The 16,481-nt window shown below is 34.6% G+C and overlaps 2 protein-coding genes across 2 annotated transcripts in view; both read left to right on the top strand.

Moving 5' to 3' along the window:
* The first annotated feature begins 389 nt into the window (after positions 1 to 389).
* LOC123322601 (ATP synthase subunit d, mitochondrial-like) lies at positions 390 to 2,122 on the top strand. The gene is made up of 3 exons (XM_044910550.1): positions 390 to 606; positions 1,481 to 1,699; positions 1,887 to 2,122. The coding sequence occupies exons 1-3, from the start codon at positions 485 to 487 to the stop codon at positions 2,062 to 2,064; spliced, it is 519 nt and encodes a 172-aa protein (XP_044766485.1). The 5' UTR covers positions 390 to 484; the 3' UTR covers positions 2,065 to 2,122.
* A 630-nt stretch (positions 2,123 to 2,752) lies between these two features.
* Positions 2,753 to 16,481, top strand: part of LOC123310788 (tyrosine-protein kinase Src64B) — a 122,247-nt gene continuing 108,518 nt past the window's right edge. The window contains exon 1 of the mRNA XM_044894450.1: positions 2,753 to 2,969. The gene's annotated coding sequence lies outside the window, so the exon portion shown is untranslated. The remainder of the gene's footprint in view (positions 2,970 to 16,481) is intronic.

Here is a 16,481-nt window from a genome sequence, read left to right as displayed (position 1 = left end):
TTTTTCACTCCCATAACGCTTTGTTGGAGCCAGAACCCTCAAATCTTCATCATGCATTTGGGAACACAACAAAATCTCGACATTGTGGGAATATAATTCGGAGAATAACTCGGCAAAATTAAAACTATCAGAGCGTACACAACATGCGTAGCAGGCAATGAAAAGAAAGAGTGAAATATTGGTATCAGGATATGGATTTTAAACACATAAACACAAAAGAAATGGTGTTTGTTGTTTACTTTTTTCCTCAGTCTTGACACTGACATGACATTACATTTCACGCGCATGCGCGTCATTTCTGCTGTTTACGATACGTTCCGCTAGATGGCAGCCTTGTCAGCACATTTTAGCGGTTCACGTTGTTTCTAAGCGAGTTTCACCCCCCTGGTCAGTCAGTGTCATTCAGTTCTTGACATTACTGTATCATCTGTGTGAGCCTTTCGGAGTAATTATATAACTCGTAATATCCCTTGCCCAGTTAATTATGGCTGCAAAAAGGATTGTAAAAAGCTCAATTAATTGGGCTCAGCTTGCAGAAAGGGTACCGGAGCATCAGCGTTCAACATACCAGGCCTTTAAGGCTAAATCTGATGGATATTTAAGAAAGTGAGTTTCATGATGTAATGTTCTCAAAAGATACATCTCCATTTCGGAATATTGTAGTATTTCATGATTATTTGTTCAATAATAAGGTTAATCTTCCACAACGTTAGAAACTAGATATGGGATTTTGAATGTATTCTTCTCATAGTTCCTATCCGTTTCGTTTGTTGGTTATCTTCACTGCTGCTCGGGACAACTCAGTTGTACTCATACTAAACCAGATTCTAAGATTTTTCAGCCATGAGATTCGTCTCCTACCCACACTCCTAGAACTTTTCCCTGCAGGATAGTTAGCAATAAGTGAAATCTGTTTTCATTCCTCATTATGTCTTCCAAGTATTGGAGCTTTCGTGTATTAGTATTGGTTTTTTCCCGCAACCCCCCAAAGAATTGAGAACTAAGAATTCAATATGTATTTATACACCATTCATTCATTCATTGCTGTATCCCGTTACCGGAAATAAATCTACAAAAAGAAGAAGAAAAAAAAAAAAAATAAAATAAAAAAAAAATTCGAACAGACTTGTAACTTCTTAGTGCTAGTTGCGATTGTGTGCCCTCCTGTGACTAAAGAGACCCAACCGTGACCTGCAGATCCTTCCACACTCAGGGCATGGATAGTCTCCAACCAGATCTGGCCGCCGCTGTATCCTTCTCGATTCTCCATTATAACTGTGGACCAAAGACCTCCACTGTGAATACACCATTGAGCTAGTCGTGGTTGTTCATACTAGTTAGGTCATATTAACCCACTGTATCTTATTGAACGGTACCAGTTACAGTTGATTTATGTGGAATCAAAAGGAACAAAGTCTTTGAATTATGGATGATTTGAGTTTTTAAATCGATCATATAAGGCTGATAATATTGATTTCAGAGTGCTAGCTTACCCAGAAAACCCACCAACCATTGATTGGTCTCATTACAAGGCTAAAGTTCCTGTAGCAGGAATGGTCGATGATTTCCAGAAACAATATAGTGCATTGAAAATTCCTTACCCACCAGATACTGTGTCTTCTCAAATTGATGCGTTGGAAAAAGAAATCAGAGCAGATATCGAGGCTTTCAATAAAGAATCTAATGAAGATATTGCAAAGTAAGTAGATTGATAACTGAAAGTTTATTCATTTTTATTGTCTTTAATTCTGTAATATGATGAGATTATAATATAGAATAGAAGGGTTCTTTCATTAAGTGATACTCAAAAGTTAGAAGTTTAAAGAGAATGTTTTTCAATGGATTTGTTTTTCATTGCTTTTTTACATTTTTGTTTTTACTTTCAGGTACAAAAAAGAATTGGATCACTTGAACAGCCTCCTTCCTTACAGTGAAATGACAATGGAAGATTTCAAGGATGCTCATCCAGATATAGCTCTGGATCCAGTCAATAGGCCAACTTTCTGGCCTCATGATGGTACTGATGATTTAGAAAATGAGAGGAGAATTGGAAGTGATCACTAGATACATATGATGAATTAGTTGTGATCAATATGAATATTGAATAAATGTAGATGTGGAACCCTTTTTTTTCCAAAACTTGCTTTATATTATTCCGCATAAATAATTTCCTCAATTGAATATAAGCACAAAAGAGACCTTGATTGAAAATTACTTGTTCGATGATCAAATGAGAAATACTAATATTGTTTGATCAAACCAAAATTAGATCCTGAGCATTAGCCTGTTATATTCATGAAAAAACTTAGTTTTATATATCGGTCCTTTATATTTTTAAATGCTTCTTAAAAGTTTTTGTGCTAGATTTGGAAGATGCGCATAATAAACGAGAAAAAGTCGAGCGTAGTTATTGTGTAATGTACATCTCATTCCCTACCAGAGACAACAGGTTGTCTCTGTTCCCTACTAAAAACATCAGATTGGATTGATTGAAAATTGAAAGGAAAGTGCCATAATTCTCTTCAAGAACTACAGATGACGCTACTTTGATGAAGCAGCACAAGAATAAGTTCGACGTTTGATTTTTCACGTGTATTATATGTATACAAAGATATCTGATGTACATTTATTCTATATATTTTTTTTTAAAGATATTCCATCATAATGCAATGTTACCAAACGAGAAGGTAATCATAATCAGAGACCTATCAAGTAGGCATTTAGGCACGACTCTATGATCCACTACTTGACAAGTACCAGCCGTTCTGCTTTCTGTTCTTCTGTACATTGACGGAAGGATGGTGGTGTAGGTTGTTGTCGTATGGTGTTTGATAATAATGGATTCCTTGTTTTTTTGTGATAAATGTGAATGAACGGTTGGCCATAAACAATTTATACAGGACAACTGGATTGTGCTATGTATTATTGAGTTGAGAATTGCTATCATCAAAATTTTCTCTCATAATAAGGTCAGTATTTTTCTTTTCGTATCTGACAGATCATTCTTTCATGGGCAATTTCTGAATGAAAAGCAATACTGTTTCATAAATAGTCCTTTATTATTGAATATTTTACATGTTTCATGTTTGGAGTCTATGAAGAAAATAATATTTTCGATTGATATTCTGTAAACTAGATGTATGAATGCAATTCTATCGCGAATGAAAAAATTTCGCACATCTTAAGAGACCCACAAAAGAACCTCATTCAATCAGGATTTTGTGTCAATGATTTGAATGGTTTACAATTTTATTTGTTTTGTGAATATCTGTGTTTAATTAATAGATTCGAAATATGGAATATTCTGCTAGTCTCCCTTTAAAATGATCGATCATTCAGCCAATATGTAATTTTTTGTTCATTCTTCGTACCAATGATCTTCAGACTTACACTTCGGGCCGAATAAAAGTCATTAGCCATCAATTTTCACATCGAAACAGAGATACTAACATTCCACTCCATTGTGTTCAAGCTGTACGAAAAAATGCTGAAAATACACTCGCGCCTACCTAGATTGAAAACAAAATTGAAGAGTTTATCAATAATTATTAATTAAAAGTGAACTGTACATACACAATTGCTACTGAACAAGATGTTTGAAGTAATGTTCCGCACATCTCTAGATTTTTATTCCTTCTCAAAAGTCTGCTATTGGCGAGACTACAAGACTTTGAAACTCGCTTTGAAAATCTGTCAAAATTTATAAATCAAACTTAACTGATATCAGAGCTTTTTGATAATGACAATAACCTTTATTTTCAATTCTGGATACATATGTGGATTAATCCCAGTCCTAGTTTATCTTCAAGTGAATTGAAGTCACAAAATTTTTCTTTTCGAATACTCCTAAAGGAATTCTAATTTTTCTGTTTATCTCTTTACTCAGTTTATCGAGATATGTACTATAGGATTCCCTATTCCTACTGCACTGTTAAAAGAGACTCGTCAGGTGGTCCAATGTAGGTTTTAGATGGAAATCCGATAATTCAAAATTCTCCAGGTCCGGATTGAAAAACCATTATGTTTTCGGTACTCAAAGTCAAAACACCATGTATTCGAAATTCCAAATCTCGTTTAATATAGTTAGAACGAGTACAAAATGCTGAAAAAAACAGGTTGCACTTCATTTTTCGCTCAATCTTTCCGTACTCATTTGAATTCGTTCCTTTATGTTGCAGCAAAATGAACCATTTATTTTTATCAACGGTAATCTTCCGATCATACCGCCATGTAAATCTGTAACTGAAGTCAATAATAATGATACAATGCAAAGAAAATGACAAGGATCATTTGAATACAAAAGAATGCAATTTTGTCATCGATGATTGTCTTACGATCCCACGTTTCGTTTTTAAAATGAATATCAAGTAGGTGGACCTGAGTAAAATTCTTCCCTTATGTATCCATTGTTATACAGTTTCATTGGTGGGTATGGATTGTGTTGGTGCTTGAGGTGGGAAATATGATCAATCGACCATTCTGAGTAGTATGAGGAGTAGTATGTATTTTTGAATCTTGATTTTCCATTTTCTATATACATAATAAATTTTCAAGATTCAACCTAAAAAATAAATAGATTGTGCAGTCTAGCCCATCCAAATTAAATTGTCAACTAGATGTACCCGCAAGCTTCGAATTTTCATTACTTACTTTTTTCAAGATTGCAGCGGAATGGTGGGGAGTTGTAAAATAAAATGTATCAAGGGTGTGTCCCGGACAAACAAACAGAAAATTTAAAAAGGGTTGATAAGGTTTTATCTCGGGTTTTATATAACGCGCAAATAACCCAATTAGTCAGATTTTCGAAAATCCCAGATAATTTTAATTATCCAATTCTATTTAAGTATCTAATTTCATTTATTTGTATGAATACCTGAAGAATTGTAAATTTAGCAGTAATATTGTTCCAAATTCCTAGATCGTTTTGTTGTTACAAGCATTGATGAAACTCATAAAATACTCAGTTTTCGTGGATTTTTTTGTGAACTTATTTGACTACTCAATCATCAATAAAGAACATTATTCTTGTATATTGTATTATTGTATCACTACTAAATGGAATTTTTTTCATTTCTTCAAATATTTGAAGTGTGAAAAACATCTCGAATTTGGAGATAATCGAGTTCTTGTTCGTCAGTACCGTACTCGACACCGTACTTTTAACTTGGAACCTCAGCTTTAATCACCCGTCCTGTTCCAGCACTGCTGGGAGTACGATTTCCTGGCCGGCGTGCAAACCCTTTGGGAGCAGAAACCAGAGTGGTGAAAAACCATTTCAGTCAGTTTTCTGGTTTCTAAGAAAAATGTGCTCTTCAGGTGCCATCTTTAGGGGGCTGCGTCTAAGCAGGGGCTGCCAAAAAAAAATAATGTTGAAGTTCCTCACTGTGGTTCAGTCTGGTTAACGAAAAACAGTTGGTTATATAAAGAAATAATTGTTTACTTAATTAACGGCAGTAAAAATTTTTTTGTTCTTTTATTATTTTTCTAATTTGTAAGGAGTTTATTTTGGAGTTATAATATTTCGGAAAAAAGATAAAATGCTAACTTGAAATGAACGATATCGAATAGAAAAAAATTTCATTGTCGTTAAAAAGAAATTTCCTCATTAACGAATAGAAATAATCCGAATTTGGAATAATCGTATTATTCATTAGTTTTTATAGATCCTCAATAACTTTCGGTCACTTTTCTATTCCGAATTGCAAAGTATATTTGAAATTTGCACTTTCACTGAGCTATCCGAGGATCATAGAAAATCTAAAATATTTTCATGCTTTTATCTCTTCTTGTCATACCGGAAGTATACTCCATTCACTTTTATTTTAGCACTCGGTTGGCCATAAAATAATTTTCTTAAGTTTTAGTGACTAGAACGGAGTAAGGTTGGCAATCATGAAATGTCGTTGATGTCATAACGCCGTTGCCAAAACTAATATCAATTAATATTACAAAAATATCGAAAGTGATTGAAAAAAGGAGAAGACAGGGTTTCAGGAAGTGCTATTTAAATTTCAGGTCCTCTCATGCAAAGAGTAGGTAACCCTGATATTCTAATATCTACAATTTATCAGAGGGTAGCGAACATATTCAATGTAAATGAATTTATATAATGTTTCATCTGAATCTGACTGACTTTTGTAGATGGATTGAAGAGGAGCAAGAATAAATATATTTGAACACTTTTCACTTGTATTTTCCATGCAAATAACTAGATTTGGTATGCCTTCAATCAGTTTGTATAAACGTCAACTATATTCGTCACATATTTTCGTCTTCATATTTTCCGAAGTTATTCGACATTGTGATAAAATACGTATTATAATTTCTGAGACTTTTACGTAGAAAGGACAACATAGCGCTGATTTAAAACCCAAAAATGTATTGACAACAGTCAACTTTCTATACAGGGTGGATTGTGTCAAATTTCCATGGCCAACCGACTGCTAAAATAAAAGTGAATGGAGTTTAGATATAAACTTCGTATTCTCAAAGGACATGCTTAATCAATTATCATATTTTTGGATTCCTCATTAGATTTTTATGCGACTTTGATCATACGACTTCACTGAAATTCCGAAGTTGGAGTTATTTGAGCTCATTCTCTATTCGGGATGAACAGTCATAGCATAGCTTCAGAATATCCGTGAAGTCATGTGATTAAAGTCACATTGAAAATCAAAAAATGTGATATGTTAGGGATTATACCTTCGGGAAGAAAGGAGTCGATGGCTATTTCTGGTATAGCCGGAAGTGAGAAGGACAAGGAAATATCTTATATTTTCTCGGCATTCCGGACAACACACTGAATTCGAATCTCATTAAAAAATCTTGAGTACCTATATGTAGTTTTCCGTATAATTCAGGGTACGGTTAAGAAAGAATGACCGTGTGAAATTCAACAGATGACATTGACTTGCAATAAATCGATGCAATCGATAGGCCCATAAGAATATAGCCACGTTTCTGGCTCTCTTATGAAACCTCACGATTTTTAATCCATAACGATTTTCATACACAGATGAGAGATCATATTATGAAGGATATTCATGCAATTCTTCTAAGCAAGATGAAAAAATTAAATGAATATCATACAGGTCGTTATAATTATCAATTCACTTGTTCATCCTATTGTATTACACAAGGTCCCTCGTGTGATACGATATGATCGCGGAGGTCATTTTTTATTTCAGTTCTTGGAATACAATCTCTGTTAATTGTTTATGTATGTAGGACTTATTGATGTGAATAAAGGATTGTGCTCATCATCAAAAAAAAACTTTCAAACTCTTGAGGGGTGGTGAGATTTATCGATTTGGATACGAAGAAGCATAGACGTTTTTTGAATGAAATTTTTGGTCCACACTCTACACTCTCTACAGCCTCTCAAGCTGCAACAGTAACAATGGCCCTCGATAATATTTGATGAAGAAGTTGTCTTTGCATGTTCACAATACTGCTTAATTCAAGTTGAATCTTTGAGTGGTATACAGGTCGTACTAGTAACCGTCAAAGTTGAGCAAAATTTTTTGATGCAAACAGAATTACTCCAAGAATAACATAACCTAAAAATATTTTCGAATATATCGGGTGTCCCACAAAAGAGGAATGCAGGTTGACTTTAATTTTTCAAATGGGACACACTATATTCTTACTATATTTTTTGCAACTTCGTCATTTCGAAGGTTTTGTATAGGTGATTTTTGGTGAAACGCTTTATTTTGACCAGTTTTACCTTCTGTTGAAAAAAAAGCCTCACCTTCAAATACACCCTGTATACTAATTTCGTAAGCACATTGGAGAGGTCCGCGAAAAAGTCCGACGAAAGACGAATAACTGGAGCGTGCCCAGCAAATACTCTCGACCTAGGAGTTACCAAAAGCAAATTTAGGAGACCTAGTTCATTAAGCGAATTGCTCATAAAATCACGATATATCCCTATTCAAATTGTCGTAGAGGTGGATAATGACTACTCCTACTTAAGGGTTGAACCTGCAAGTCGTCACCAAAATTTCCCTGCCGTTTTTTTGATATCCGTTTTATTCTTTAATTATTGAACATACACCCTTTCAAATGACACTACCTGTATTTATTCGCTCCTATTTTCAAAATGCACTTCTAGGAAAGAAATTGAATATGAGTGGAGAATCCGTAGGGTCCTAAATCTTTTGTGGATATAGAACTGAAACCGAAGTATCCCTAATAAGCTCTAAAAATAAGATTGTGAACCCATACTCGCAGTAGAACACATGTGATAGGTATAAGTTTCACATTGCCCATCTTAATCTGCTGTTAGGTACGATAAATTAACACTAAGACGTCCAGATGATAGTTTTCACACGCGATGTTCAACCTGAGAAGATATATAATCAATTTTTCATCAACATCAACAAGTTTTCTAGGGACCGAAAATAAAATCATGCTCTGGTGAAAAGCATTACATACAGTGTAGTCCAACGAAAACCTCAATTTTCTGGCTTTAAAATGAAAATGTGTGAAATCGCTCAGAACCATCAATTTCTGATTCGAGGGTAAACAACTTTTCCGCTCTTTGCAATATTTAAATATTATGATTCTTTGGAAAAATAAAACACACACAACTGTCAATCACCCGAGGTCTACACAGTTTTAGTGGTCAGTTCAAAAAGAGAAAATGAATATCTTACGTCAGAAACCTCTAATTTATATGGGGTTTTCAATATAATTCAATTCAATCACTTCGTCAGCTCGGAAAGTCAGAAATTTTTTCATTCGTCGAAACGGAAAAAAAAAAAATAAAAAAATTTTTCTTTGAAGAACAAAGATTCATTTATGTTATTAACTTTCCGAGGTGAAATAATCTCTTCTATGAATTTTTACATGAAAAAATTTCTGGAAAATTCCTGCTATTGGCTACAATTCGTATCCTGCTGAAATTCAAAAAAAGACGTTTGTAGGGTGCTGCCATCTTTTGGACGAGGAAGTGGAAACTATTGTAATATTCGTAACTTCTACTTATCGTTCAAGTGTTCTGGCAACACCCCACATTCTGGTAGTCTTTCCCCCTTTACGGACGAAAGTCCCGTGGTTTAAACTCCTCTTAAAATTCTAAAAATGCAAGGGGTATCTGCAAATTTTTGAATTTGGAAAAAGTGATAAGGGGTTGAAAAATACGTCGTATTTGAATGGAAGTGCAAAAATTCGAATCGAACTGTCCGAGCATTTCATCTGAGAAACTTTTCATTGTTCACATTGTGTTGCGGAAAATTGTTCCTTGATATTGTTTAATGGGGAATTCTCCTCAATTTGGGATATCACAGCATAATGCAAGTTTAAACTGAATAATTATAAGTTGCATTCATGAATTTTTCAAATGCACCGCGGAAACTATTCAAAATCATTAATCAAATATGAGGTTTTAAAATTTAAATCGCTTCGTTTCTAGTTTACGATTTGGCAACAGCGCTTGTTTATAAAATAGCAGCTGTTGATTTGCAGCCATCATAAGGCGCGTACTCACTGGTGATCCTCAACAGCAACCGGCCATAAAAATCCCATAAAATTTTACGACCTTCCTCGTTCGTCGCAGACTTCATAGACAGCCATTGTCTATCTCATCAAGATAGTATTTGTTGTCCTTTATTATCAACGCATATTTCAGTCGATGTTGCCAACTTGTGCAATAGAAACGAAACGCTTTAAATTTTAAATACCCATTCTTATTTTTAAGTATTTAAAATAATTTTTTTTGGGAAACGGTTGAAATGATTATTTCAAAATGTGATGTTTCAAAGATATTTCATAAAAAATATATCATTTTCGTCAGAAGGAGTATTCCCTATTCACTGTATTCAATTTCAGTTCACCATGCCTTCCATTTGTAAAAAATAACTAACATATCTCATTCCACACTTCGACTGATGAATAGAACAATAATTATCCCACTCAACACAGTAGCTCAACTTTAAGTTCAAGGTTTGTTTGACATCTCATGTCTCACAACACTTACACTCACTCGAGGGGATGACATTCCACCATAAATAACCAAGAACCCATGCACCGTAGATGCACATGGAGATTCACCCGAAGTTTTTCAGATGCAGTCAAATGATTCTCGAACTACAGTCCTAACTCTGACGGATTGGTTTGTTGCTGAAACATGAAATTGTGAAAGCACAGCAGTCTTTTTCCACCTCATTACGTATTCCAGGCCATTTCATCGACCGGATATCATGACGGTCGAAAATATTTGTCGGTTTGTTCTTGTTGGTTCTCAGAGTTACGTATTCGTAACTCTTCGCTCATTCATCTTATTTACCAATTCAAAGAAACTGAATTTCGAATACTATTTCTATTGCTATTGAATATTTTGCTAAATTATTGCAACAATTATTTTTCGGTTCACTCAAGATTCTTCGAGAATGTTCATGACTTGGTGTCGAAATATTTTGAAAAAAAATCAATAGTATATTAAAAATTCTACGTCCATGTTTTTGAATTGGGTGAATGAAATTTTTATTTTATGATATGTACTATTATACAGGGTGTTTCATTGGGAAACGGAAATACTTATAAGGCGGATACTTGACAAAGAATTGGTTCTGGAGATACCACATTTATTGGTCCTTACTGTCTTTCTAGCCGAGATACAGGATGTTTTATGAATTTTGATTTCTGAGGCCATATCAGACGAACCACTTGGTATACCGGGTGTCCCAGAACTTTTAAGCCAGCAAATATCTCAGTTACCTGCGGAAAAAAAAAATTGAATAAAATACTTGTCGTAGGAGACCATACGCTCTTTCATGCAGCATAGCAAAATCCACCCCCTGACAAACAACCCCCGAGAAACCACCTCTAACTTTTGTTTTTCAAATGGCACCCCCATGTTTGTTGTGCTTCAACTTACAGTTTTTTTCATTTCTCATTCAATGATGTATCATGGTAGCTAGAATGGCATGCAGAATTATGGAAAATAAAAATACAAATGAAATACGAATTTATACGCTCAGCTGTATTGTTACTGCAACATTATACTAAAGAAAATGTTTTATAACATAAATTATAATAAACAAAAAGTTCTAACATTTTATTGACTCTTTTTTTTCAACATCCACTTTTTCTTGTCTCTACAATGTGGACTAATTCGATCAGTCCAATTAACAGTACCCACTAACGAATTCAATTTTATCGAGTGACTATCTTTACAACTACATATTATGATATATCATTGATTGAGAATTAAAAAGAGCTGTCAGTTGAAGCCAAACAAACATGGGAGTGCCATTTGAAAAACAAAAGTTAGGGGTGGTTTCTCGGGGGTTGTTTGTCAGGGGGTGGATTTTGCTATGCTGCATGAAAGAGCGTATGGTCTCCTACGACATGTATTTTTTTCAATTTTTTTTTCCGCAGGTAACTGAGATATCTGCTGGCCTAAAAGCTCTGGGACACCCGGTATTGTTTTCATATTTGACAAACCTGTGATTTCCTCTTCCCAATGAAACATCCTGTATAATCGGGTACATTGATTTTTTATGATATTAGTATAGATTTGTTAGATCTATCTTTGTCAATCCTCACATATGTATTTTGATACATCATTTTTGTATACAGGGTATTATTATACAAAAATATTTCCACAGCTTAAATACATCCAGTAAGTAACGTCGGAATTTTACTATTTTGTAAAAAAAATGCTGGAACAGGTCAATTTTTCTTTAAAATTACGAAACTTTTCATGTAGGTACAATTGAGAAGCGTCATGCACCTATACGATGACTGAAGTTTAGTTGGGTTTTTAAATGGCAACCCTTACTTTATGTGCCTGAATTGGATAGTCCTCTCATTGTAGGGATGAAGGGGTTGATTTTGTTGAATTCAAATTTTCACCCTTCTCATGTATTTTGATGTCAATGACATACACTGTAGGAATGATGGATGTTTTGGAGTGTTGAGTAATGTAATTGATACTTTCTTTCATCAATTACTACCGTACGAAAAACGCATGTATTCTATAAGACTTCAAAAGCATCAGTCACTCCTGAAGGGTATACCACTGACCTCATAATACAGAGTGATTCATCGGTAGGGCATGTTAGATGTTAATGGAGAACTAATTATAATTTTGTTCTGAAAATTTGCATTTTGGGGTTTTCGACAATGAACTTTTTCCCTTAAATGTTTTCAGACCTCTGCAACTTCCGGTTACACCGGAAACAGCCGACTACTTTCTTATTTCAAATGACACACCCAGTATATCTTTGCATCGTTAGATAGTTCATTTGATGGCGATTTCAGCAGTGTACTTACCTTGAATAAAAACCTTGAGGTTTATGAGTTATAGGCATTCTTATGAAAAAAAAATTAAAAAAAAAACGAACTCATATTTTTTGAATATGTATTTCTGCCGAGGAGTTTTTTCAAAGAAATCTTTTCCATTTTCAATTTTGCAAGGATGCAATATTATAGCACTATTTGTTGGTTGGTCCGAAAACGTACAGGCTGTTTATGAAAACATCATCAAGTTGGGCAAATCGAATCAATCAAAATTCAAGATTTTCAAATTGCAACATATATTTCTGATTATTTCTGTTGATGCTTAAAGATAGAGGGACTATACCTAAAATGAAAACTCGAATCATCAACATAAAAAAAAGGGTATTAATTTTTTGGCACTAAAAGTTAGGGTTGTGATTTAAGAGTTCAACTATGTTCCTCCATCCTCCTCCATTTTTACTCTTTCAGGTCTTTTTTCTTGAAAACAGTTGGGTTTAAATCCCGTTTTTAACAGCCGAAAATTATCTGGAGAATTCTCTACACAATTTTGGCAAGAAAATGGCAGAAATTATTTTGTATGCAACTGAACAGTGAATTCTACCGGAAGTACGTATGTAACCACAGAAAATTCACGGTGCATGAATTCACGAGTAAATTCTCTAGAGAATTTTCGGCTGTTCCAAACATGCTTTAGGCATAAGACCAAGAGTAGTTTCTTTTTTGACAAACACTCGGAGAAAGAGATTTCCGTTATGACGGTTTAAAAAAAAATCGATTTAGCAAATAGCAGGTGGATGACCTTATTGTTTCTTTAAAATTCTATAAGACTATATATCGAAAATTTCCACGATGTATCTCTTGCCCTTTCTTATAATTTAAATTTTTCGAAATCTATACCTCTCAAACGTTAAACCGTGAAGATAACCGAAACAGAAAATTTCGATTATAGTTATGTTAGTCGATACTTTTGATATCAGACATTAGCTAATCGTTCGAAAAACCATAAATCAATTCGAATTGGCTCTGTGAAGGATATGGTTTCTCGTCCATTCGCTTTTGTTTGATGAACCGACTATTCACAGAAAATTGTTCATTCGCCTGATTCACAGTCACGATGCAGTAGGAGGTTTCAGCGGGAGTTTGAACATCTGAAACCGTAATCAATGGCAAGATGATGCCCACGTTTATTTCAGGAGCACCAGAGTATCATCCACGTTAAATGGTAGTCACCAATGCATTGCAACTTATCCACTATTATTAGAAACTCCTCAAATTAACCGTGCAATGATACAGGTCGTTTATTTTAAAGTTCGCCTAGATAGTCCCATAATGTCAAGTGCACTAATACGGATACGCTCTGAAACGTCCTGTCAAGAATTCATACCTACAGCATCGAACATCAAATATGAACAACTGCACTTAATGTTTTCTTCAATTTCCAAGATAATAATTGATGTGGATGAATAGGTAAGGTATGGCCATTTCGAAGAAAGTTCTACAGATCAAAATGAAATTAGCAGATTTTAAAAGGATGTATTGATATCTAGTTAGCCTAGACTATTCATAAAAAAATATTGCGTTACCATTGCAACGAACAATAACTCATAAAGCCCGTTTGCAACAGCCGAGAATTCTCTAGAAAATTTACTCGAGATTTCATGCGCCGTGAATTATGTACCGTTACATACGCACTTTCGGTAGAATTCTCTGTTCAGTTGCGTACTAAATAGTCTCCGCCCTTTTCTTGCGAGAATTTTGTAGAGAATTCTCCAGAGAATTCTCGGCTGTTGCAAACGGGCTTTAGAAGTGTCAGTGTGAATTTGAAGTCAAAAAGTAAACCAGAGTTACGCAATGAATTGAAAGAAAGAAGATGTCCACCGAAATTGTGAAAATCGAAAAATTGGAGTATCGAGCCATTATCAAGTACCTGTATTTAAAAGGGTTAAGAGGTAAGCAGATTTACGAACAATATGCTAATACCCTTGGTGATCAATGTCCTTCGTATGCGACCGTGAAAAATTGCAAGCTTCAAAAGAGGTAAATTTTCAATTGAAGATGATGACTGATCGGGAAGCCAGTTTCAGGGTTTGTCCCCGAAAATATCGATGCAGTTCATGACATGATTTTATCAGACCGTCGAATTGCGTTAAAACGGATACCTGAAGCACTGAATATTTCATACGAACGCGTTCATCATATAGTTCACGTCAATTTGGACATGAAAAAATTGCTGCAAAATGGATCTCCAAATGTTTGAATGTTGACCAAAAGCGTGCAAGGGTAGAAGCATCGCGTTCGATCTGTGCTCGATTTAAAAACGATGTAGACTTCTTAAACCGAATTGTTACTATGAATGAGCCTTGGGTATATTTCTACGATACAGAAACAAGGCAACAATCGATGGAATGGCGACACTCTGGTCCTCCAAGACCTAAGAAGTTTCGTGTCCAAAAATCTGCTGGAAAAGTTTCAGTTTTTTGGGATGGCCATGGAGTAATCATGATTGATTTTTTGGATAAGGGTAGAACAATAACCGGAGATTACTATTCGACATTACTGACCTATCTAAGAGAAAAAACGCGTAAAGCTATCCAAAGGTGCTTTGCTTTTGTTGCACTTTTTGCAGGACAACGCCCCTGCACACAAATCTCATGTTGCCATGCAAAAAATTCGTGATTTAGGGTTTGAATTACTAGAACACCCCCCTTATTCACCAGATTTGGCTCCATCCGGCTATCATCTCTATAACTATTAACAGATTAATAAATCTTATTATTATTATATTATTATTGAATAAACGTCTCCATCGTGGAAAATTGTAAAAACTGACATCTTCACAAGAAAGTGGTAATCGGAGATTTGCTCAAAGGATTTAAGGACTAAGCTTTCCCCATTGTCACGAGATAGATCAAGATATTTTCAACATATTAAGATATATTTTTTATAAAAACTCTTATTGAACCACCAAAATATTCTTCGTTCCTCGATGTAAACAAACAAAAGTGCATTAATTTTTTATTTACAAAAATTGACACTAGGGGGCGTATCGCTTGTTTGGAATTTCCAATTGCAAAGAATATCCTGGTTTTGAGAAAAGGATCGTCAGACACGTCGCAGATATCTTTGCATGCTCTAACATCTTCAACTTTTAGTGATGTTTGTTGTTTTCTTATTCGTAGTCTATTATTGATTTTAAATTTCTGGTTGGTTGAGTCCATGTGTACTTCTTAAGCGTGAGTTCATTCTGTTGACATATATCTGCAAGCCTTTCTCCAGTATCAACGGTGTCCTCTCCATAAGGTCCTATCCTACTATTCAGATCCCTCAATAGTATTAATTCTCCACTGTTTCCTATTTTGGCCATTTCCTAATTCAGAATTTCTCTTTTCCCTCTCTATTAGTATATGTGATACTCCATTGACTCCGATGATGCTGATTTTGTTTTGTAAGATATTCATATTGACTCTGATCAGGTTTTCATTAATCGAAAAAAGAATCTCTTGCAGAACATTATCGAAAGTCTGCAATATTCTCATTCTAGAGTACATCGTGATAGAAATGGGAAGATTAATCGATGGTTAAGGAGTCAAAAATTAATTAGTGTAACTTTTTTCATAATTAATTTAATAATATACCGATTCTCATTTCTTCGTGGGAAAACATTGATCGTGGATCATGATGAATGAACAATATCGTAAATTCACTCTTAGTAAACGTCAGTATTGGTTTCAGCATCATTTCGTGATCTTCTAATTGACTTAATGTCATAATTGTCGATTTCAATGCTAAACTACGAGTAATGATCGGGTATCCATTGAAAAATCATTGATTCGATATTGATTGTAGGTACGTTATCCCCTCATTTTCAACAATAATAACTCTTGTTCACTGATTGATTCTTCTCATTATTCAAATGCTTGATTTTAAATATCCTTTTGTACCACTCTCATCACTTTTCCGATATTGTGATTTTGTGATTTATCGACATGATTGATCTTACCCTTAACTTGATTGAAAAAAATGTTGCTAATTGTTATGGCAGATTTCATAAGGTTCAATACTTGATTGAAATCTATAATTACTCCAAATAGGGTGATCTTTGACATGTATAGAGTGTCCTAAATTCGGTATCCAGTGAGAAAGAGTAGAGCAAAACCGATGGCATCTTTCCGAGCCCCTATTTCAGGGAAATAAAGAATGGTGAAAACCGTAGCCTCCTACGATGCTTC

The sequence above is a fragment of the Coccinella septempunctata genome, chromosome 1 (genome assembly GCF_907165205.1).
Source record: "Coccinella septempunctata chromosome 1, icCocSept1.1, whole genome shotgun sequence".
In the NCBI taxonomy this organism is placed as follows: Eukaryota; Metazoa; Arthropoda; class Insecta; order Coleoptera; family Coccinellidae; genus Coccinella; species Coccinella septempunctata.
Note: the sequence above shows the minus strand (reverse complement) of the source record. Positions and strands in the feature narration are given on the sequence as shown.